Source organism: Helicoverpa armigera, chromosome 2 (assembly GCF_030705265.1).
Source record: "Helicoverpa armigera isolate CAAS_96S chromosome 2, ASM3070526v1, whole genome shotgun sequence".
NCBI lineage: Eukaryota > Metazoa > Arthropoda > Insecta > Lepidoptera > Noctuidae > Helicoverpa > Helicoverpa armigera.
In genome coordinates this window covers 7474375-7498748 of record NC_087121.1, presented here as the reverse complement: position 1 = coordinate 7498748, position 24374 = coordinate 7474375, and the positions used below count along the sequence as shown (strand labels likewise).

At 35.4% G+C, this 24374-nt stretch overlaps 2 protein-coding genes across 2 annotated transcripts in view; one reads left to right on the top strand and one right to left on the bottom strand.

The window, feature by feature from the left end:
* Positions 1 to 103: 103 nt before the first annotated feature.
* LOC110377463 (NADH dehydrogenase [ubiquinone] 1 beta subcomplex subunit 10) lies at positions 104 to 1951 on the bottom strand. Its single transcript, XM_021336387.3, has 4 exons — positions 1758 to 1951; positions 1549 to 1684; positions 1190 to 1329; positions 104 to 298 (listed from the first exon to the last, which is right to left on the bottom strand). The coding sequence occupies exons 1-4, from the start codon at positions 1858 to 1860 to the stop codon at positions 186 to 188; spliced, it is 492 nt and encodes a 163-aa protein (XP_021192062.1). The 5' UTR covers positions 1861 to 1951; the 3' UTR covers positions 104 to 185.
* A 2712-nt stretch (positions 1952 to 4663) lies between these two features.
* LOC110375728 (uncharacterized) overlaps positions 4664 to 24374 on the top strand; it is a 71630-nt gene continuing 51919 nt past the window's right edge. The window contains exon 1 of the mRNA XM_021333978.3: positions 4664 to 5043. Coding sequence (XP_021189653.1) covers positions 4876 to 5043 — 168 coding nt within the window. The 5' untranslated portion in view covers positions 4664 to 4875. The remainder of the gene's footprint in view (positions 5044 to 24374) is intronic.

Sequence of the window (24374 nt, the reverse complement as noted above, 5' to 3'; positions counted from 1 at the left end):
AATTTCAACACAATGTTCAAATTCAAATAAATAGTGGAAAATTCTTTAAAATTAAGAAAAACGCAATTGTAGTAAAGGTATTCAATGAAATCACACTCTGGACTATAATTTACTTTCTTTATTTCAACAGCATATACCACCTATTTAGACATTAACACAATTCATCGTGGCACTAGGCCAAGTATTCATTTACCAGTAGTTAAGTTGGAAAGGTTTCCGTGGCGCCTCTCCCAAATCATGCGGTGCTTTTGCTTCATGTACGCCTTGCGAGCATCACCGTAAGCTCCGAGATCACCATCTATAATAATCAATACATTAAATACTACTAACCCAAGAAACAGGAAACATCTTGAAATACTTTATAAAGTTTGTGTGAGATTTTTCTGTTTATGATATTTTTAACACCGATGCCATGGCATAATAGAGAAGATCCTTTTGATTGGGCTGTATCGGGCCCTCATTATGTTTATCTGTATGCTTTTATCATGGAGGACAGAAAGATAGCAAAGATGCCATAAGGAAGATAGGTTAGGTGGCTTCTTGTATGTAGGTCAATAAAACATAATGGTGGTTGAGATCAGATCCAAGTTGCCGAAATGAAGATGCTGAGGTGGATGTGCGGCGTCACCAGGCTCGATCGTATTCGTAATGAATACGTGCGAATTAGGGGTGCGTGATGTCGCAGATAAGTTGCAGGAGAACCCGATACGGTGGTACGGTGGTATGGCATAGCAGGAAAGAGAGAGGTGGTTGAGATCAGTTACTAGAACTTACGAGGAGTTCGGGTTCCTTGTCAAATCAAAGTTAATCAGTAAAAGATTAGTCTTAATTGTTTGGTGATTTTGTTTTGAAAATATGGGCGGGTTCTATAGAAGGCATGAAAGGATGGAGCTAGTAACGTTCCTCGTCTCATAATAGCCACATTTTGGCATGCTACGTTCTTAGGAGATTTTGCATCATAACACCTCTGCTAGTCATTTTGTTCTCCATGGTTTTTCTCATTTTTATTGCTTTAAATGTTCATCATTTTAATTATTTTGTTGATCTATTAGCTTGAAACTACTTCTAGTGGCCTATTTATCCTTCATCCATGCTTAACGCAACCGGTACCTAAAGGTAACTGGTATGTTGATTATTATTAAGAATGTCAGTTGCAAGTGAATTCACAACTGAAACAATAGAAACTTACATTTGATGAACCAGGCTTCTTCACCGTCCTTGTATTTATCCCAAAGAGGTTTACACTTTGCATGGTGGTCAGGGTTTTCATACACCATGCAGTCCTCAAAACGTTGACGCAAGATGGCTAAGATTTCAGAGTCCACAGCTCTGAAATAATGAAAGATTTCATTCAATTAGGTGTCCTACCCAAAAGATTAAATTCACTGTTTTTGAGTAGCACTCTGATATTTTGATCAGCTCTTAAAATGAATAGTTTTATTAGCAGCAATAGTGCATATTCTTAAGTGGAGTCAGATCATATTGACTATGGTTTGGATATGAAATGATATTAGGGTAAACATTCATAACATTGAATAAAGAGTTAACCTATCACGTTTAAACTGGGAGTTCGCTTCGAAATCGCAGAGCACGTCGTCGTCGTAGCACTGATCGATGGTAGGTACGCGGCGGAACTTCTGGTGGTACCATGGGTACTTCTTCTGGTTCGGCTCAACGATTTTCTCTGAAACACAACAACATTATTCGTTTACGCACTTACATAACAATCAACTGTTTTTACTTTTATCAATTTATACCTCGGAATTGAGTTACAGGCGCATCGATGGTCGCGTATAGAGCACTCATAAACGCTCTAAATATATTATCATCTTTATAAGGCGCTTCGCCTTCCTTCGTCATGATTAAAATGTAAAACCAACCTGGAAGTGAAAAATAATGTAAGGGTTGGATTTTGACAGGCACTAGTTTTACTGTCACTTTGACAGATGTCACAGGTAACGCAGCGCATTCTGTCATTTATTTTTATAAATTTTAGCTGTAGCTGGCAGCAAAAATTTTGATAATAATTATCTTATATGACCTCAATTTATTGCTTAAATTATAGATGAAATAATTAATTAATTTCGTTCAATCATATATACAAAATCTGTGCCCTATACGTATGTATAAAAAAATATGGCGGGTATTTCGAATTTCCTCCTAGAATTTTACTACGGTATTCAGTTCTTCGCGAGAAGTTTTTACAAAAAATACACACAGTTTTTATTGACAAGCTTTGTTTGTCCGAATTTAGCTGCTAATAAATTGTAATTATGAACAAATCACTGTTTTTTTACATCGACTGCTTATCCTTCGGCCGAAATAACGACGGAAACTGCTTATTTGCATTATTTGACCTCCTCAACCCAGGATATCCGATACACCCTGGTAAGCCTACTTGTCTGTTGGTGTGTGACTTCTGACTACCCGTAACGACGTACCAGACATCGACCGGTCTACAATAAGCATTGCTGGACTTAATGAGCGCATCCAGCCGTGCTCTCGCTGTGGCGGCATAGTGTAGTTTCAATACATGACAGTCATCGACACGGAAGAAGAAGAAGAAGCATTTCTTAACCTTATGATCGTACGAACCATGCGGCTGCAACTTGTCCACGAGCTCGTATTGACGTAGTTTATAATAATATTAAATTACTGAAATCCAAAATGTTGTTCCTAAGGTCAGCAACAATAAACACAACAGAACACGGAGGTAGATTCAGGTATCTTTTTGTAGGTAATGTTTTATTGTTGTTTGTTGATTGAGTTATATATACTATCCTACTCTATACTTCACTACATAGTATAAAACAAAGTCGCTTTTTCTGTTCCTATATCCCTTTGTAAGCTTAAATCTTCAAAACTACGCAACCGATTTTAATACGGTTTTTTTTTTAATAGATAGAGTGATTAAAGAGGAAGGTTTATATGTATAATAACATACATTAAATGGTGGGTAAATACTGTTATCTCGAGCGAAGCCGGAGCGGGTCGCCAGTATATAATAAAGAGGAACTATTTTTTTGGGTTTGTTTGCATCTTTGTGCTTTAAGGCGTCGAAACTACTGAACCGATTTAAAAAATCTTTCACTTTTGGGAAGCTAGGCTATCCCCGAATAACATAGGCTTAAAATATGCAACATTAAAATAAGTAATACAATAATAACCCTTTTTTTCCCAACTATGTTGGGGTCGGCTTCCAGTCCAACCGGATGTAGCTGAGTAACAGTGTTTTACAAGCAGCGACAGCTCTATCTGACCTCCTCAACCCAGTTACCCGGGCAACCCAATACTCCTTGGTTAGACTGGTGTCAGACATACTGGCTTCTGACTACCCATAACGACTGCCAAGGATGTTCCATGAAAGGCGGGACCTATTTAACGTGCCATCTGAAACACAGTCATTGGTGTCTAAGAAATACTTAGAAAAATTGCATTGGTACTTGCCTGACCTAAAATCGAACCCGAGCGCTCACATTTGAGAGGTTGGTTCTTTACCCACTAGGCCACCACGACTTTATATATGGGAAAAGTGAGTGCAATTTTTTTTATATCAGAATCGTTAAAAGTTAAATTGTAACAAAAATATGCATATACATATTTAAAAATAGGCAATACAGGGGCCCGATTCTCCTAATTTTACTTAAGCGACATCCGATTCATATTCGACTGCGATCCAATCACGACTCCATTACGATTGAAGCGTATGTGGCATTAAGCTATTTTTTTCATATACCTGCCTCAAAAAGGTTCACCTATTGCTATATGTATGTACGGCATATTAGGTAGGTACTGTTCCCTTTTTTAACAGAATGTTTTTTTTTATGTCAAGTTAAGGTCAGTGAGATGAACATGTGCTGAGTTCAGTATGTACAAAAAAAGAAAAGTCCAAGAGAACAGACTTTCTTAATAAATTATTTCATTGTGCGTGCGAAGACGCCGCCGCCAATATAAATAATAAACAGGACTTAGTAGAAGCCTATCATAGCCTCCCGCTACGCTATGCTACCGAATTATTATTTTGGTTCTGTATGTAGTCTGTTCTTAACTTCTTTCCTCCATAAATTATTTATTTCTGAAATAGAAAATGATTTCAACAAAGAATTGCCCTTATTCATATGGAAACTAACTTCCCAATGTTTTGTTCCATTAGAATATTTTCCCCATCAGAAAGAAAATTGTTTTCCGATACCATTTTGTCAGTTTGTGTTCCGGAAATTCCTCCACGCATCGCGCCTGATGTGAGGGTGCATTCGACAGCTGATAGGCCTAATACAATCTTCTTGTATAGCTAGACTCTACATTGAGCGTCAAGTCATTGAACGAAGGGCGGGGGCGCGCATGCGTAACTGATACCTACCAATTTGGGTTGCTATTTCACCGCTACAATCGCTTTCGTGGTGGAAAACATTATTTCAATACTGTATAAAATGTCTAACCTCAAAGGTTGCATCTTCTCGATTTCGCATAGTAACGTCAGCTAAATTTTTGACGTCTATCCATTTTAAAGTCGCGGTTCACAGTGTTCAGTCTTATGAAAGCTTTCAGTTTCGTGTTTCCTATTTTTTCTTTCCTTTGGACTAAAGTATAGGCGTTCTGTTAAAATGTGTTAGTACGGATAAGTGAAAATATTGGGTTGGGGGGTCAAGGGTAAAGAAAGCTCTTCGGGAGCTTGCAACCCGTTTGCGAGAAGTCCTGTCAATCCACCATTGCGTGTTAGGTTAGTGTGGGAAGGCGTCGTGTTGTGTTTTGACGCGGCACGCGGTAGCGGAGCGCGCGGCGGTATGGCGCTACAGCCCTGGTGACTCAGTCGTGTGGCGCGCGCGTTAGCGGCCACTGTTCTCCCAGTGCTCATGCGAGTGCAGTGTCGACGCGATGAAGTGGCGCGCGGCGCCTTCCCGCGCCAAAGAGCGCGCCAATATCAGTTTCTTCATCTTCATCATGTTCTTTGCGGTGTTTGGTGTCATAATCCTCACTGAACTGCTGCCGCTGGAACGGCCCAATGAGCCTGGTTCCGCAAGATCGCGTAGCGAACATCTGCAGGTCAGGAACCCTGTTTATTTATCTTCTTAGATTAAAATAGTTAATAGTGTTCTGTTCAATATTTTAGTATACAAAGAAGTCAAAACATGGATAAGAGACATGACTTTTTGACAAAAAATATACATCGTCACTGCTGAAAATGAGAATGATGTAGTAAGCCAAACTGTTATGTTTCTAACATAAAACGGGAAACCGTTTTTGGGAACCATGAGAAGATAATATTTTTAGAAATGTGCTAATGAGTCAAAGAATATTATGACATACATAGGTGTTATTAATAACTGGAAATGCAACAGAATAGCATAATTTTGCATCAAAGTTTTAGAGTAGATAATAATTAAATAAGAAGACAAAATATACCTAAAACCAGTTAAGATGGCGTTTACTGGAGAGATTAACATTATGAGGTCAACATTCATTTGCTCGAGGGGAACATTGTTTGAATGCGAACCCGGTCTTATGAATGGAGAAGCTTATTAATGGTCTATTAAAGTCTATTTATTAGTGGCACTGCGAACACCGTAAGACTCGAGCTTTGTTTGATAACACATTCCTTACGTAAGCTTTGTTTTGATTGAGAGTCAAACAAATATTTACGTCCAAACGGTCCAAATGGACTTAAAGAACTGACAGCGTTATATTTACCGGGACTAGAATTTGGAGTTGGCCTTTGACCTCGTTTTAATCGGAGAATATATTAACAACTCAACAGGTTTTTGCAGAATTTGTTGAAATGATTAGTTACCTGAGATTTGTTGGCTGGGGACATAATATTTGTTTAGTGGGTGACCTGAATTCTGTATGTTTCTGAGTATTTTAGATCTGTTTTGAGGATAACGATGGCACAGCAGTATCTGATTGCCTTGGTGCAGGTAATAGAAGAATATCCTATATGATATCTGGATAATTGTAGTGTAAAAAATTAATAAGTAGGTGCTAGGGTTCAATAAATGGCTCCATAAAATTCCGATTTCGATTCGATTTCCGTCATTGAAATGAAAGGGGACACGTTGATGCTCACGACGCTCCTGTGAATATAAATACTTTTTGTTATATATAAGTTTACAACTATTATTGCACTAATTATGTTGACTTAAGGGAGAAGCTGGCTGACCCTACTCTTGAAATGCAGGTTTTTGACCGTAGAACTGGTTTTTCCGAGCATAACCTTGGTGGAGAGCGACTCCCTCGAATTTAAATAAGTATATGGTTCATGGATAAGTCTGAACGAGACAATCATCATTCCCAATTTCTAAAAACACAAAATTTGTCAGTTGGTGAACTTAGTTTATCGCGCAACTGGTACTTAATTAAATTGTATTAATTGAATAACGTATAAATCTACCTACTTATCGGATCGGTTAAATCGTGCATGTAATAATGTATGGAACATAACGCCTCTTTGTTAACGAAACAATATATCAAACAAGGAGGAAACTAGGCCACAGAATTATTATTTTAAAATGTGACTGTTTGGAATGGCGCTGGTCTAAAAATAAATTGAACAGCGGATTCCAAAAATAGAAGAATCATTAAAACTGATTAGAACCAGATAACAATTCACATTTTGTAATATTTTTATTCTAATCATACTATTTGGGCGCTGCGTAATCCGAGTGGTTATTTTACATACGCAAAAAATCCCACAGATAATTAAATTAGAGAATAAAATAAAAGAGAAATAATAATTGATATCTGCAATACGAACGATCTAATAGAATGAATTGGCAAATAAGAGTGTTAAAACTACTTCATCTGTGACAAAGGCTAATTACATCTTGGACTGAGTTGAGCAATCCGCTCTCAGGAAGTTAGTGACATATTTTTTGTCCCTTTGAGTCTTCTAATAAATAAGATAATCTGTAGGTAATTACGTTCACACAGTCAAAATAGCTAAATAGTCAAAAATACGTAAAGTATAATGTTCAGTTAGTATTACGGATTTAGTTTTCAATGTCGTATCTGCAAGAACTTAGGTACCTACTTACTATACTCATAGACTGTTACTGTTACAGCCTTTTTTTTATTGTCCCACTGCTGGGCTCACACGGAGGAGGATTGAGCATTAATCACCACGCTTGCTCAATGCGGGTTGGACTACATAGACTATGAAAGTATATTTTTTAAGAAGTCCTATGCATTATGTAGGGATTCGTAAAACATATATTTTCTAAATAAAAACTTCTTAATGTTGCATTAAAGCTAGAAAGTTACTAGACACGTAACACGTAGCTTTTTTACAAAACTGCTCCAGATTACTGAGGTTAATGTGTTTCCAGCCTTGTTTTTTTTACAAAAAGCTTTTTCCATTCAAGTTTCGCGTTAGTTTCGTTGAAACAACAGCGTGCGAAACAAAAGTTTAGCTACTTCTATCTGTACTCATTAGTAAGTGGAATACATTAAGATGGTTTAAATTAATGTTTTTAGTGTAGGCACTGCGATAATAGTATCTTCGTTTACTTACCTCTCCATTGGTTTCCATGTTGAGATTCTGTTTCAGAAAATTCTTTCGAAGTTTTCTTAGAAATTGTCCTCACCGTCATCATCATCATCATAGTCATCATATCATTCTATTGGCCTCCCTCAATCGTATTATTAAAATTTATAAAGAAGAAGATTAAAACGAGGAAATAAAACTTTTTTAATACCGACACCGCAGTCACAGACAGGAATCATAACATTTTCGGAAACAAATAATGGTTCATTAAATGACAATCAATGGATAAATTATGTAATTTTACTTATCTTAAACTTTACGATGTCTCAAGTTCGTGTCCTTTTACCCCGAATGGTAAGTCCGAAGTTTGCCATTAGCGACACCCCGATGAATAATTTAATGACAATATTAAGATTAAGACAATAAACGCTTTCAGAGAGCATCGTTTATTATCAAATTGCTGCTACAAGAGACTACATTAAGCATTAAGTATTTGCGACTGACTTCCATTAGATTAAGGATCTTTGCTGTGTCTCTAGGGAATAAAAGCATTTTAGCGGAATCGTATAAATGAATAAGTAGGTCTGACAGTACATTTGAGATAATCATATTGCCTTGAACAGTATGATGCCTTAATCATGTTATGAGGTTTCGATTGGATGATGACCATGTATTAAGAACATGTCCTATTGTCGAACAATAAGTATAATCAGCTCGCAATTGTATGTCCGAGTTCCCCTTTCATTTTGTCATTATTCCTTTCATGCTTGTATGGGAAGTTGTATAGATAATTGGCTCGTATTATATGTTAGTTTGTTGAGCACCTGTTGCCAGGCTCAGACCAGTTAGGGTGTATAGTGCGTAGGGAGGACGCTAAGTGAATTTCCTACGTTGATCGAATTTTCAATGTCCGCGTCCGGTACGCTCCAATTTCGACGTAACGGCAAATGTAATTTGGGCCTGATAAATTGCGTTGTGTATTTACATACAAGTTACAATCACTTACGGTATTCGAGGCAGATTCCGACCGTTCTACCCATAGGAATTTGAAATTGTGAAATATGTTAGCATTTTGGTTTGAGGTATCTCTTTTGTGTTAGAAATTGATTTTGTAATCAATGATCTACTGTTGCCTATTGTTTGACATTATGATTGAGTTTAGGGCTAAGCCCAGTTAAGGGTCACTTTCAGTAGTTACTGTATTTACATACATAGCTGACATTATGAAAATTACTTTTTGTTACTGTTCAGGTTAGTTATTTTCATTGAACTCAAAGTGACGTGTCCTCGAAATTATTCGTATTTCATAATTTAAATTATTTAACCTACACCCAAAAAATGATAAACAGCAGTGGCGTAGCGTGGGGGGGGGCAAGGGGGGCACATTCCCCGGGCGGCAGCTTTTAGGGGGCGGCAAAATTTACCCAATTAAAAAAAAATTGTTCGCAACTAGTATCTGCGCCGCTACATAAAACTGTCTAACAATAAAAAAAACATTAAACAAGTTGAAACTTTTTAAACTTAAAATTAATTATTGTTAAAATTTGGTACTTAAAACACACGTGACACTACATTTTACGTAATTTTGGTTTTGAGTCTTAAATAAAAATAATTAAAATTTCGCGCTCGCTTCGCTCGCGTATTTAGAAGCTGTATGCGCTTGATTTTGCATTTGACATCAAACAAAAAGTTAAGTACGTTTGGGCTACACTTTTCGTTATATTTGGTTTAAGTCTCATAAAAATTTCGCGCTCGTTTCGCTCGCGTATTCAGAAACTATATTATGGCCCTTATTTTTGCATTTGTCAACAAACAAAACGTTAGGTATGTTTGGGCTAAATTTTACGTAATTTTTGTTATAAGTCCGATAAAAATTTCGCGCTCGCTTCGCTCGCGTATTCAAAAATGGTATGCCCTAATTTCTACCTCTGTCAACAAACAAAAAGTTAAGTACGTTTGGGCTACATTTTACGTAATTTTTGGTTTAAAATTCCGATAAAAATTTCCCGCTCGCTTCGCTCGCGTGTTTGGAATTTTACAACCTTCCAGAAATCAAGTAACAAAGATATAAAAGAAAAGTCTACTTGAGAACTTCCCCCTTCTGCCGGGGCTGCGGGTTGTTCGAAAGAGTTACCATAAAACATAAAACGCTTTCGACAGAACACGACGGTTTTTAATCAGTAAGAGTCTGACGCTCCCTCACCGCTGCTAACCAACAACGGGAGGGGGCATTTGATGATTTTTAACGTCAATACAAAAAAAACCTTTTTTTGAAGTCGGTTAAAAATAACAAACGGCCAGTAACACTTGTTAAAAAAAAATACACGGGAAGGGGCGGCAAAGTCGACAACTGCCCCGGGCGGCAGATACCCACGCTACGCCACTGATAAACAGTAAATAATAAAACCCTTTATATTATTGCTACCCAGTTCAGAGTGCAAGGCAACCAGCTCTGCATTAAATGAATATTGCAAGCGGTTGCAATATCAGTTACACAGCGTTGAAATTGATATCTCTTCGGTGGCGGCACAGTTGTTCAACGAAGTCAACTTTATCATTGTGTTTACTCTGGAAATTACAATTAAATAATTGTTTTGTTAATTGGTGAACTGAAATTGTTTGAAGTTTAAAAGATATTATCGCCGTACCAATACCTACCAGTACCGTAATGGTTGCTTTTTTTTTTCAGTAAATATTGAGTCTTGATCTAGACTCAAGCACATACTGAAAATAAAATCAGTCTGTATCTAGATTATTTTGATAGATGTTTTATGTAAAAAAATTGTAAAGCGCAATAAGTTGACGTCTTAGAAATGTAGTTATACTTAATGACCAGACTCAACATGGATTCAAAGAGTTAGGTGTGTATTTACATAAATTGATTTTAGATCAATAAAATATTAAGAAACTAAATTAAGAGGGGGTATAAGCGTTCACGATTTTAATCGTTCAGCTGAAATCCGCTTAGATAAAACTTTTTTACATAGAATAACTTTGCCTCATTGAATTCTAATAAGATTATAATATTTTACTAAACGACTTAAAAGCGAATAGAAAGCAGTCCTTTGTGTTCAAAATTGATCTTAATCGATTAGAAAGTTTCTATAATAAATATATTTCATAGTCTTTCTTATATGTACCTACTGTTTTTATGTAGTACTTAGATACTTTTATCATTTAATTAAGTCAAAATTCGGTTTTTGTAAATACACAGCTAATATTTTTAGCATTCCGAAGGTTGATTCCACATTACAGTAATTCGAGGCGTTGATGCGAAAGGGAAAGGATTTCCTATCATACACGAAGAGCATATTTATTCACCTATCCACAAAATTGGGGTAAGATTAGATAAACACGCGTGTATCACCGTATCGCTCAATATTTTTGCTCTCATCATTGGACAGGTTTCATATTACGAGAGCTTTATGTAAACAAAACTAAGGTAAACTAATTAACTTGTTAATGTAACATGGATGACAGTAATTAGTTGGCCTATTACTTACTGGGAACAATATGGTGTAGGTCGGTGAGTTCAGTGGATTTATGTTCCACTTTACTTCGTGGGGTAGGGTCAGATAACAAGCGCCTGCTGAGCTTTTGTTATGCACTTTTTGTTGGTTAGAACCCTATAGGGTGACCAGAGACAACAATTATGATCAACATGATAGCATGGTTCCGATAATTTCGGATTGATGTTTAGATTATTTTAGCAAAAAGCATTAAAAATTTTGTACTTCGACACTTTTATCAAATCCACAAATTGTTTCTGGGTTGTACTTGATCTGAATTAAAGGGGTGAGAAAATTCATATTGATATTGTGTCTTTCAGAATAGGGTATTAAGGTTTATCTGTGTCACGATTCTACGTATGTATGTGTCACCGTGTGGTACTGTTTTTAGGGAAATAACCGACCAAAAACCTCGCCATAAAACCGTGCATTTCAACCCGATCGATAAGACTTTCAATTCAAAATCCACGTTGAATATCGTTCCAGAATACGAGAAACAAACTTGAACGCCGTGAAACAAAGCATAGGTACCAAATATTTGTTCCTATAAAGGCGGTGCTACACTTATCGATTGTTGTAAATATGCAACGCTAGGAAAGCAAACAATCGTATTTGTCGATAATAGTACAGGAATCTACAGAAACGTGAATTTTTGGGTTTTTCGGTACGGTTCAAAGTGTTTGTATAATGATATTTGTACTGGCGGCCCTTACTGCTTTCGCATTCTTTATGATGGGACTTGACTATTGACCGGAAAGATACTCCCTCACTGTGCATTCACCTGTAATGTAACGTTGCTTTGTGAATTGCATCAGTGAGGGGAACTTGTTATGTACCTATACTTTTTGAGCATCACTTTAGTCAGGGAGCAGAAGCGAGTATTGAAATACAACATTATGCTTAAAACTGAATCGAAAATGCTACATCACGGGCTTACGTTACATGTAACGCGAATGCTCGCGATAAAAGTTCACTTTTAGTGTCAAAAATATGAAATGTAGGTACTCAATGGAATACCCACTGTTTGACTAAGAAGACAATATTAGTCCATCGGCATCTAACATTGTTTCAGTAGCAACTTTTCAAATACAAGAATAAGGATAATTATTGTCTACAGTTGCTGTACCCATGTACAGTCAGCACCAAAAGTCGATGAACAGAATCAACATGACAAAACACCTGTTCACAATAAAATGCCATAAGTTATAGTCGCAACTAGGAAACAAAATAGACTGTACACCAGAAACTTACAAAAGTCGTTAAACACGAGTATTTCAAAAGTATCTGTGCACTAGTATTCCTAAAGTCGCTGTACACCATCAATCCAAATGTCGCTGAACATCATTATATCAAAAGTCACTAAACAGCACTAAATACAAAATTAGGTTAACAAAGTATATTTTTAATGTTACCGTGTGTTAATGTACTTTTGACGCTTATGTTGTTCAGCTACTTTTGGGACAGTACTTGCTTGACCTTAATAATGTATGTTAACACGTTAGTATCTATTTCAATAATTTTAATAATTATTTTGGAAATACTCTTTTGCAAAAAAAGCGGGCACCTATGAAAAATCTTAGTTTTAAGGACTTTACGTGTATTTCAAAGGGTTTTAATGATTGTAGTATGTTTCTAGCATCAAAAGGGTTAGCCAAGCATGCGTGAGAGTGTATTCTAAATTTGAATTCTGTACAATTGCTAAGAAATTGGTTAAATCTTGTTTTGGACTAATTGCTGGCAGAAAGTTCGTCGGTGTTTTGAAAAGTTTTTGAAGTGATTTTCAGAAAACTGATAATGCAGTCTTAATTAATGTACCTTTTTGTTAGATCAAAACATTTTTGAAAAACTATGCGTATTTGATAAAATGTTCACCTGGTCTAAATGGGCTATACTGATGATTGATGGCAATGTTAAGAGTTTCGGTATTTTATTGTAAATACTACTGTTTAAATATTGTACCCACGTATTTTAAAATATCGCTTTTTGGGCTACATTGGGCTGCGACAAAACCAATTTAAAGTAAGCAGTGCCGATCGCAACTCGTCTCCTATCGGACATTAAAAAATACAAAATATTGTGATAGCTGTTAAAATTAATCACATGAAAAATGATGAGGAGGGTTTAAGCTATCTAAAAAGTCTAATTATTGCCGCGTTGAAGCTCTCTATAACTCCATAGGTTACTAAACGATGATTTCGCTGAAAGGGAGTCAAGAATTCAAAAGTATTGACTAAAGGTATGTTTCCTAAGCAACGATCAGATACCCAATTATTGTTATGATTTAAGCAGGAAAGTGCTGTAGATGCTAGGAAATCTCGGTGCAGGCAAGTTTATTTAATAAAATGTCAGCTTGACGAAAACATGATATTTGAACGCTTAGACTCATAGATCTTCGGAGGTCTACGGAGTTTACCAAGAGACGAGGTTGTTTGAAAATCAGTGATAAGGTGAAAGGTCTCGTAGACCTTAATACCTCATGCTCACAGTCTATGCGCTATTTTCTGTATTTTGTAGAATTTCAAGGTTTTTAAAAATGTTAAAGTCCGAAAGGAGACGAGTTGTGATCGGCACTGCTTACTTTAAATTTGTCGCAGCCCAATGTACTGATACTCCTCTAACGTGTTTAATTATGAAAAAGCGATATTTTAAAACACGTCAAAATAAAAAAAATCAAAAGTCATTTATTCAAAGTAGGCTGAAAAACAGCACTTTTTGAACGTCAAATCTACAAAAGACAGCCCCCAAAACGCCCGCCCTTCACGGTATACCTAATATCTAAACAGAAGAACGCTTTACACTAAAATACCGAAACTCTTAACATTGCCATATCATCAGTATAGCCCATTTAGACCAGGTGAAAATTTTATCAAATACGCATAGTTTTTCAAAAATGTTTTATCTAACAAAAAGGTACATTAATTAAGACTGCATTATCAGTTTTCTGAAAATCACTTCAAAAACTTTTCAAAACACCGACGAACTTTCTGCCAGCAATTAGTCCAAAACAAGATTTAACCAATTTCTTAGCAATTGTACAGAATTCAAATTTAGAATACACTCTCACGCATGCTTGGCTAACCCTTTTGATGCTAGAAACATACTACAATCATTAAAACCCTTTGAAATACACGTAAAGTCCTTAAAACTAAGATTTTTCATAGGTGCCCGCTTTTTTTGCAAAAGAGTATTTCCAAAATAATTATTAAAATTATTGAAATAGATACTAACGTGTTAACATACATTATTAAGGTCAAGCAAGTACTGTCCCAAAAGTAGCTGAACAACATAAGCGTCAAAAGTACATTAACACACGGTAACATTAAAAATATACTTTGTTAACCTAATTTTGTATTTAGTGCTGTTTAGTGACTTTTGATATAATGATGTTCAGCGACATTTGGATTGATGGTGTACAGCGACTTTAGGAATACTAGTGCACAGATACTTTTGAAATACTCGTGTTTAACGACTTTTGTAAGTTTCTGGTGTACAGTCTATTTTGTTTCCTAGTTGCGACTATAACTTATGGCATTTTATTGTGAACAGGTGTTTTGTCATGTTGATTCTGTTCATCGACTTTTGGTGCTGACTGTACTTCATGTGTTCGAGATTTTCTATCAAGGTAGTTAGTCTATCTAATCTATTGACTTACATAACATTCGAATAAGTTCGTGTTTCCCAGTGCACGAAGGTACTTATTAAAATATGAGATGAGATACTTAGTGATACCTAATGTACAAGTGATTTTCAAATTGATTATTTAGATTTTCTTGTCGGTTGGTAATGCCCATTAATCAGAAGATGTATTGGTAAAACTATAAAAAATATTTTTAATTAATAGATAATGCTTCAGTCTGTAGATTCATAGCCTGTGATAACAAAAAAAACATCTAATTACGTACATACGTTTGTGGCAATTAAGTAGCTTGTTAGTACCTAGATGTTGTATTGTTATCACAATTTAAATTAACAGTTTCCGTTTTCCGTTTTTTAATGCTTACAATATTCTGTAGAAGGAAAATGCTTGTTAACTGTATCATTGGAAATTTTGTGAGTTTATCTCTAAAATGAATATCAGTAGGTTTTTATAATCATTATTTACCTTTGCCCAGCAGTGGGACAGCATAGCAAAAGTAAAATGCTTATGGAAAACAATGATTTAATTAAGGAAGCCTTTGGGCTGCGGGACTTATCGAAAGTGTAACCTGATTCATTAAGCGCTCCTGAAGGACCGTGGTAGATTTTAGTCATTAAGTGTCTGACACTACCTCACGCTCCACCCACAGTTAAAAAAAGTGTATAAGTAGCTAGCTATAAGCAACAATCTAAAATGAATAAGTATAAATTCTATTTGTCGATTCAAACATTGCATTACAATTATTTCTTTAGTAAATAAGGACAATCTGAACGATAACATCACACTGCATCCCTTAATTAGTTATATGCGACCAACTTCATTTCCTATCATATCATGTACCACCAACTTATATTATGTACGCTTGCAAATGCACAATTTTATAAAATAACAAAAAAAATTAGTTCGTGAGACTTAAATATCCATTTCCACGAACTTTATTCGTAGTTAGGTTTTTTCGTGTTTTTGCTCGGGAACTAAAACATGAAACTAGCACGAAATGCGTTCCATATTCGGTTTCGTTTTTGTGGCAAACCGAAACTAGGTACCTACTCACGGAGTTTTTCGGATTCCCATAGAAATTGGTCGGAAATATTCAAATGAGGGAATGAGATTCGAAAGAAAAGTGTGCCAGTTGAGTGGTTTTGCATTAAATCACTTCAGGAACTGTTCATATCATTAACTATTTATTTACTAATTGTATAATACAAGATTACTATGACATATATATTTAGTCTTATTTATTTAATAAGTTTCAGCAAAATTATTATGAACTGCATACGAAAGTCTCCATTAATCTGGTCCGGTAGCATCAAACTTCATGTAATTTATAGGTATCCTAAAAGTTCCACTAACTATGTACCTAACTCTTGCTTCAAATGCACTCCTAGCTCTCAAATTAATTAATGTTGATCCTTTTCATCGTTATAAAATGTACAAGAATATACGTCTTGGATTCTAGTGTTTTATGAGATTAAAAACAAACCTAATACTCAATAAAACATGGAACCACTTTTTACGATAATGTTGCTTAGCTATATCAACAACGGTGTATATTTTAATAGCATATACGCGTTCAGGCATGCACGAAACCACTGACACAAGTAAATTGAATGATTATTTTTATTGCTGTAATCGTATTCGATGCTCTTTTGTTTTTGCATTATTTCTCACCAGCTGGTTTCCGTGGAAACACCTGTGTCCCGAACGAATTGCTTCCTAGACCCTTATAAAAAGTATGCATGTTCTTTCTCGAGCTCTAGACTACCGGTGTACCTTAATTGGTTCAGTAGTTCTTATCTAAAAGCCGGACTGCTAGACAAACAGTTCGAGTGACTGGACTTAGCTGGAGACTTCGGCCACCTATGCCCAGTTAGATGTATATAAAGGTAGAGAAATATTCTTCATAGCAATCTGTATTATGTGTCTATTTAAACATATAAAATAAAGTCTTGTCAGTTACACATTTTATAACTCAAGAATGGCTGAACCGTTTTAACTGCAAATTAGAGGGGAGATACTTAGACCCGGGAGAAGGACATAGGATAGTTTTGTCACCATCCGGCTACAGAACCCGGGACGGGGGTGAAGCCGCGGGGAACAGCTAGTTATGAACATTTGTTAGTCCACTGCGCGATAAAGTCATGACAGTATAATCGAAGGCAGAAGCTACTAATATAATTTTCGTAACAAGTTCAGTTATTACATTTTCGCGGTTGTTCCTCCGCCTGCCTTCTGCATCCACTCTACACAAACTTTTCGAGACTGAATAAACAGTTGAAACGGTTCTTGATTGAAACAAACTAAAAGTTTTCTTTACTATCCAACTTTAGTTAAATGTTTGGGCTCCACCAAAAAACAATAAGAGTGACTTCAAAGTCGTAAAGTTTACATAAAATCAACTGGGCTATAAAGGGAAAAGTTACAATATTAAATCTTATCATAATAAGAGATAAAAACACGAATGAAACCTTTAAAATGTTTTTAAAGCGTTCAAATGTATCATTATTCTTGATTATATTTTCGGCTTTTCAAATGTGGGAGTTGGTATAATAAACGCGATGATTTGGGTTAAACATTATCTGAAGGCTGTATACTTATCATGCTTTTGTCAATCCGTCTCTAATCTACTCACTATTATTAAGTCAGTGAATTGGAAAAATCGATAGAAACAGTCTTTAAATGTGGTTGACCGAAAGACTCGGGTGTCGGTCAACCAGGTGACCCCATCCTCTCCCGAGAGGGTCGTAAGACGGAATGAGGCGGTTGAGTTACTGGCATGGGTATCATTTCGTAATTGCCATCCTTACGGCTCACTAAATGGGAATAGGCACTAGTTACATCATTAGTTTTATGTACTGATATACCCATTTGGTTTTAATTACCGCCTGTTAGAAGTAAAGTTCCTAAATCTAATGAGTATTCTAAAAGATAGTTTTTCTCTGAAAAGTAAATCTAGATACCTAAAGAAAAACTATCATTGAGGTAGGACTAGCATTTGATCAAATATTCCTTAATAATTTACTATGTGTATACGAAACTAAAAAAAATCTTGTCCAAAAATAAAGTATATTTCCCTTGATGAAATTCCTAGAGCTCGAGTTTCCATCCGCGTGGCGGTCGGGAGCTTCCTCGTTCATTAATTTTATTAGTAAGGTAAGGCGCACTAAGCTCGCTCGTAAAACAACAATCTTGAGTGCAATCAATTTTAAATATGTCCTACCTAACTTGTTCTAGCGGGTTCATCGGGCTGAGGTAACGAGCTTCGGAACTAATTTATTTTTCCTATGTATTATTTGCCGGCACTCTCTAGTTTCCAGCCTAGTTTCCAAGAAATTGTTTATTGCATAGACTGCTTCGCTTCCAGCAAAAATTGCTTTGCGGCATCTTTTTTAGAACTTAAGTTATCCCCGTGAGACAAGTACGTAATGTAGGGGAAGAGCATGAATAATTTTCAGCCATACCTTGAGAGGTAAATTCTCTGAGGGATCGCATGCAACCGAATGTAAGGCGAAGTAAATAAAAGTGTCGTTTGTCCTGCTCTAACCTATGGAACTTTATGTTGGTTACTGAATAAACAACAGACTTCTACATCCAACTTTGCTAATGACGTTAAGGTGGGCAAGAGGTGTCACGTTACTCGAGGGAGAAAAGATAGAGTGAGCAAAGACCCAGCTTCAAGGTAGTGGCGATTGAAGAGAAAACTTTTGTTTAGCTAACTACCGAAGTAACTACGTCTAGCTGATTGTTCAAAAGTTTAAAGTGGCTTCGGTTGTTGAGACGATCTGTGAGTGCTCAAACGTATTTGGCGGCTACATTTGAAACAATTTGTTTTTCTAGAAATTGGGAAAAAAGGTAAAAACCATAAGTACTTTTAAAACCTTTAACTTACCTTAAAAGAAGAATGGCATTAGAGCGAAAATATGAAGAAATTTTCAATTTCACCAAAACATTCAGATTTACATAATCTGAAAAAAGTAAGTTGACCATAGACACGTATCTATAGACAAGCTCGATCCTTTAACGATCTTGTCCGTCCCGTCGCTTTGTTAACTAGATTTATCAATTTCCCTTGACAAGGGTTTAAAAAGTCCTTTGATATTAATAAATCGTTCATCTTTTGAGACGGCCATTTTTCTGAGAGAATTCGTATAATGGTGTTACTTGCATACTTAATATAAAAAGTGATAACAAAGCTGCCAGCATCTTTCATCTGGGCCTCAGCAACATCTTGCAGGGCCGCTAATGAAATTCTTCCGGGTAAAATATGTCGCCATAATAAAAAAGTTGAGTCCAAAAGGATTGTATTTATCATACAAATGGGAACCCAAAAGGCCAATTTAACGAATTTTGGTTATACGTACAAAGAATGATTTATGTGAAAATATTTTTTTAGTAACACCTGATTCTTACTTATATTTTTATGCACCTACATCTGCAGTAACATTTAACATCAATAAAAGTAGGTTTAACCTACGTTAATTGCCATGAAGGAGGTGTCTGATATAACTTAAAATGAACGCTATAGGTAAATAAATAACATAATTGTTTTCCGACACAACATACAAAAATATAATGATACAGGTGTTCAATTTACCTATACAAACATCGCATTTGCAAACACAACGCAAACTATTATTTGTATTTGCGAAACCAGGTACCTACCTTACTATTTTAATTTAAAATAGCGGCATAAATAGAGAGTTTCATATTCATAGCTTTCATAACGAAGACCAGGCTGGCACCCTTTTATATGAAACCCTTTGACGAAAACAGAATAGAGAATTAACACACGAATAAAAACTTTTCAGAACAGTAGTGCAGTCTATTTCGGAGCCGGTTTAAATGGCTGAGACGCTTTTACGCGGAGATGAATGTATGTCAATGACGCTGCAGAAGTGAAGTTTTAGAACAGTACTAGTTTACAAGTAAGGGTTATTTAGTTTCACAATTTTATAGATGAACTTCTTTGTATGCACACAAATGTTTTAACTTGTTAAGCAGGGACGTGGAACCATTTAATATTGGGTGGGCGAAGGCGTTCGCGTTTCGTTAAAAGTAAAAGATAGGTACTCTTCAAAGGATAATTACCTACTCTTTGATGATATTTGTTGTTTACTATGCAATGACTGCCAGACGTGACTAATTCTTCCAGTTGTACAAATATTTATGCCGTTAATTAATAGAACGGGCACCTAGAATGACCTCAGGTGAAAGAAGTGTTATTATCATACGCTGACAAGCAGTGGAACTAATTCTTTCTCTTGTACGAAATGTTTACGCTTTTATTAATGAAACAGGTGCCTATATGACCTTATCGTTATTGCAAAAGTTAATTGTTTATGTTTGAATTGCATTTTAATTATACATGCATTTGGTACATAGTAGCTGATGAATATTTTATTAAATAAAAATGTATGATGACTATACAAAGCAATGAATGAACTGATGTCATGATTTTGTATTTCGTTTATATTTACGTAGGTCTAGCACGTGAGTTTCCATTAGCACATATCTGTGAAAATGTGATTGTTTTGAAATGCTCCGGTCAATGACCCGCTCGCTTTGTGATTAGTGTTCAAATACAATGTCTTGATCGAAGTTTGAATATTAAAATTGCACATTTATTTTAATTTTTTATAGCTTGGTGGCCATAATATGTTTTTATGTAATTGGAATGTAATAGAAAATTACTAAATAAAAAATAGAGATATTTAATAGAAAAAAAAATGCTTCATAAGTACAAAATCGAAGAAATGTTATACTTATGATGTTTTTTTTTGTAATGAGTCTTTGAAACTCTTGTTTGTTGTCATATTTTTTACACCTTTGGTATGCAGGTTTCTTCGGTTACCTATGAATAAATTTCATTGAATTGACCATAACCATGTCCTTTGATAAAAATCTACATAGGCGTTGTTTTTATTACTTCAATATGAAATCAAACTAGAGGCATGACCAATGACATTTGTTAAGGTTTGTTGTTTAAGAATAAATCATGCGACGGGGCTGATATTAAAGTAAACAAGATTTTAGAACTCAATATAATTTTTCTTCTGTATTTAAAAAAAATAATGGATCCGCCGGTATTAAAAAAATATTTCAAAATGTGCAGATGAAAAACACGATCATATGGTGAGATTTATGTTCTTTGATATATTTTTATTGCAAAGTAATACTGCATTCCACGTGATACAAAATGCAGTGTCCAATATGTGCATGCTTTCGTTGGCATGCCTATGCTTATCTGGTATTTAACTTTAAAAAGGGTTTTTTAATTATTTTATTGCCTGTTTACATTTCCTTTGTGAGGTTAGTTTACATATTTTATGAAAAACGTGAGTCATAGCTTAAAATTAGAAATTGTGGTCTAGTTAGCGTTTGGTTTATCGAATGCGCTTTAGTTTTGCATTTGAAAATGAGGGTACAGTAATTGGGTATTAATTGTTATTTATTTTACAACTGGTTCTCAAACCTTTTAAAATGTGGTAGAGGACGTGTGGTTGGTTGAAATCTACTTATATTTTCATGAACCTGTGAGTTTTTTCGTTTATATTTTTTATAGGACTTATCATAACCATCTACTTAATTCAAGCACCTATATTGTTCCTTCTAAGCCACGAAGACTTAAAATTGAAATGTTTATGAACGAAAATCGCGAGTAGGGTTAGGCATAACATAAAATTTGGATATCATACGTAAGCTGGGCTGGTAAGTAGGGTGAAAGAACCGTTGGGATGCCCACGTCATGCCCAATAAGCTTCAGGGACGAATAAAAATTCTTGGCGCCCAACCTTTCTATCAAAAGGGATGAAACTACAGTACGGTTTTTATTACGTAGAATGCTCGGACGCTGGCTAGTGCTCGCGTGTGTGCAATGCGATAACCGGATAAAGATATTCATGTATGTAGCTTTATTTAGTTGGTGTTTACAGAAATGTTAGTATTCAAACTTAGTAGGATTATGGCTTATTATGATAAGTGTGCTTTGCTCTAGAGAAACGTTAAATTGGTACAGAATCTGATACCTTAATTGTACATAGGTATTTATGTTTGCTGCAGTAAAATAAAATACAAAATTGTTATGTACGTTCTCGTTCAAGCTATGGTAAAAAAGAGCATTGGAACGAACCTACATTATTTTATTTACAACTTCAATATTTTATTTTCGGTCAAAAAAAGGGCTATAGTAATAACATTTATTCAGCCTGAAGGACATCAATTAAGTGCAATTGATTAATAATTTACAAGAGTAGTTAGGCATACAACATGCATAAGCAATACTCCATTTGCATATTATAGCGCGGTCGCAGTTTGTAAATATGGGGTAAATTGTGTTTGTGTGCTGCGCCATTAAACTTCACACACGGTTATGGAAGGCTCAAATACAATAGTTTTAAGTTTTTTAGTTATTATGCTTTTCGTTCTTGAAGTGGAAAAATTATAGGTTGTAAGAGTTTCCATGATGCTTTCTCGAATAACATTGTCATAATTTTTTTATATGGGAAATCAAGAAATGACACCTCTCGCTGTGGGTGCAGTGTGTGGGAGTGTCAGACTCTTAGTAACCATCACGTTCCTTCTTAAGTCGTTTACGCACCAGGGCCGCGGCAGCTCTTTTGCACAATCCCGCAGCCCCGGTAGGCATCATCTGTTTAGCATTTTGTAAATATAAATGAAGAAGGTAAAGTCAATCAAAATGCATTAACGTACATCTTTAAATCCAAATTAAACGTTCAATTAGTGAAATCTCTTTGCCCCATAAACATTACTTTCAGTTAGAAATGCTCACATTCGTTTCACTACAAGCCGATATATTGATTAGTTAATTACGCTATGTAGCTCGTATCATAATTATTAGTGAACATGTAGGGGACGACGTGGGGACAGTAATTTGCCCACACAGTCATTCACCCGCGATTACCTTTGATAATGTTGTAACTGTAGGTACCTACATAGTATAGCTATAAAGTGCTTTACAAAATATCGGCGTTATTACGAAGAAGCTCGATTAGTTTTGATCATAGAGGTTTTATGTGTCACTCACGTAATGTTATGAATATTCGATATCGAATATTAAATTGCCGGCTTATTAGAGCCATCAGTCAGTGACTTTGTGTATCATCAATATGTAGCAAACATTCTATTGATGTTTCAGATTGTTCGCATAAAATCCTTTAACGGTGACAGTTTCCCATGTTTTCATATGGGTTTTTTTTCCACAATATCGTTCTGTATGTTGACTTACCCTTTTTGTTAACATTGTATTTAGGTGTTCCAAGCGTTTGTATAAATAATGTTAATAAGGCTTAACAAACAACATAAATTGCAATGAAAAATGTATCCCGTACCGCAAGATTTAATCCTTACGATTCATGTGAACGCTTTAACTTTATCATTCTCGCTGTTGCATGCAAATCAGTTCACGTTTCGTTTTTTAATATGCAATAAAACAATGTTTTTTTAAACAACATTTTCGACATTTTAAGTCTATATAGAAATGGTACAAGAGACAGGCTTAGAGATCAATATACACTATTCATTGTGAATTTCAACGAGGTATAAGCTATGCACAGGTTATGGTACTATTAGTGCCCTTTATTATTGAAGTTTTCATATTTGACTCATCTTTTATGTTTATAAGTAAGAAACAATATTACATACCTACTTATATACAACTTTATAAAAACAGTTTTAATCCCAGTAGCTGATACCTACTTAATGATATCACAGAACTATACAATAATTAGCATTATGTAAATACCTTAAGCTTATTGTGCTCTGCTTAATTCAACGAGATTACAGAACAATTTGAGAACAGAGGCTGTGTACAAGCTTAAAGTATAGACGTGTATTTCTAAGGTTTTACGACTAGTGGGCTAATGGTAGTGTCTTCTTCGAGTTCTACGTCAGGATCTTCTGAACTGCCTTTGTAGTTCGAATATTTATGATGCAGCTAACGGAATATATGGGCGAACTGTACCTGATACAACTAGGTATATGTATAAGCATGTGGGCACGAAGGAAGTTTAAAACAAATGCTTTTTGTTGTTCGTGCTCTCGAACGTTAATTTATGTACTTTATACTTTTCTCTGCGAAACTTTCAACAGGAGGTTTCGGTAGAATCCCAAAGTGGTAATCCTGGCGGAAATTATTCTGTGTCTTTTGCTGGCACATATTGGAGGGAAAAACCATTCAGTATTTTTAAACGATGACGATATTGATTTAAATCTAAGTAATCTAACCAAGGAAAACCCCAGTTTTTTCAGTTCACAGTGGTTACTGTAAAATAATTATAATTGAGTTTTTACATCAACTTCGCAGTAATTGCTATAAAACATGTTTCGGAAATTACAAATAACCTTAGATTACAATAACATTGCTGCACTTATCAACGTAACGCATTTTAATGTGAATTGCAATTTAGAATGGTTTGCACAGGCCAATGAGCTTCCCGTGTAGATAAGTTCGTTTAATCACTATGGTTGTCGAATGAATATTTATTGAGTTGTTGAATGACCCTGGAAGTGTAACCATTCCCAATATTCTATCTTGCTGTGGTTTTGCTTGCTGGACATAGGAATTTGACATTACTTTTACGGGGCTAATGTCAAATATGTATGATACATCCTACTAATTCCTACTAATATTCTACTTCCTACTAGTCCTACTAATATTATAAATGTGAAAGTTTGTGAGAATATATGGATGTATTTGTTATTTTTTCATGCAAAAACGGCAAGACTGATT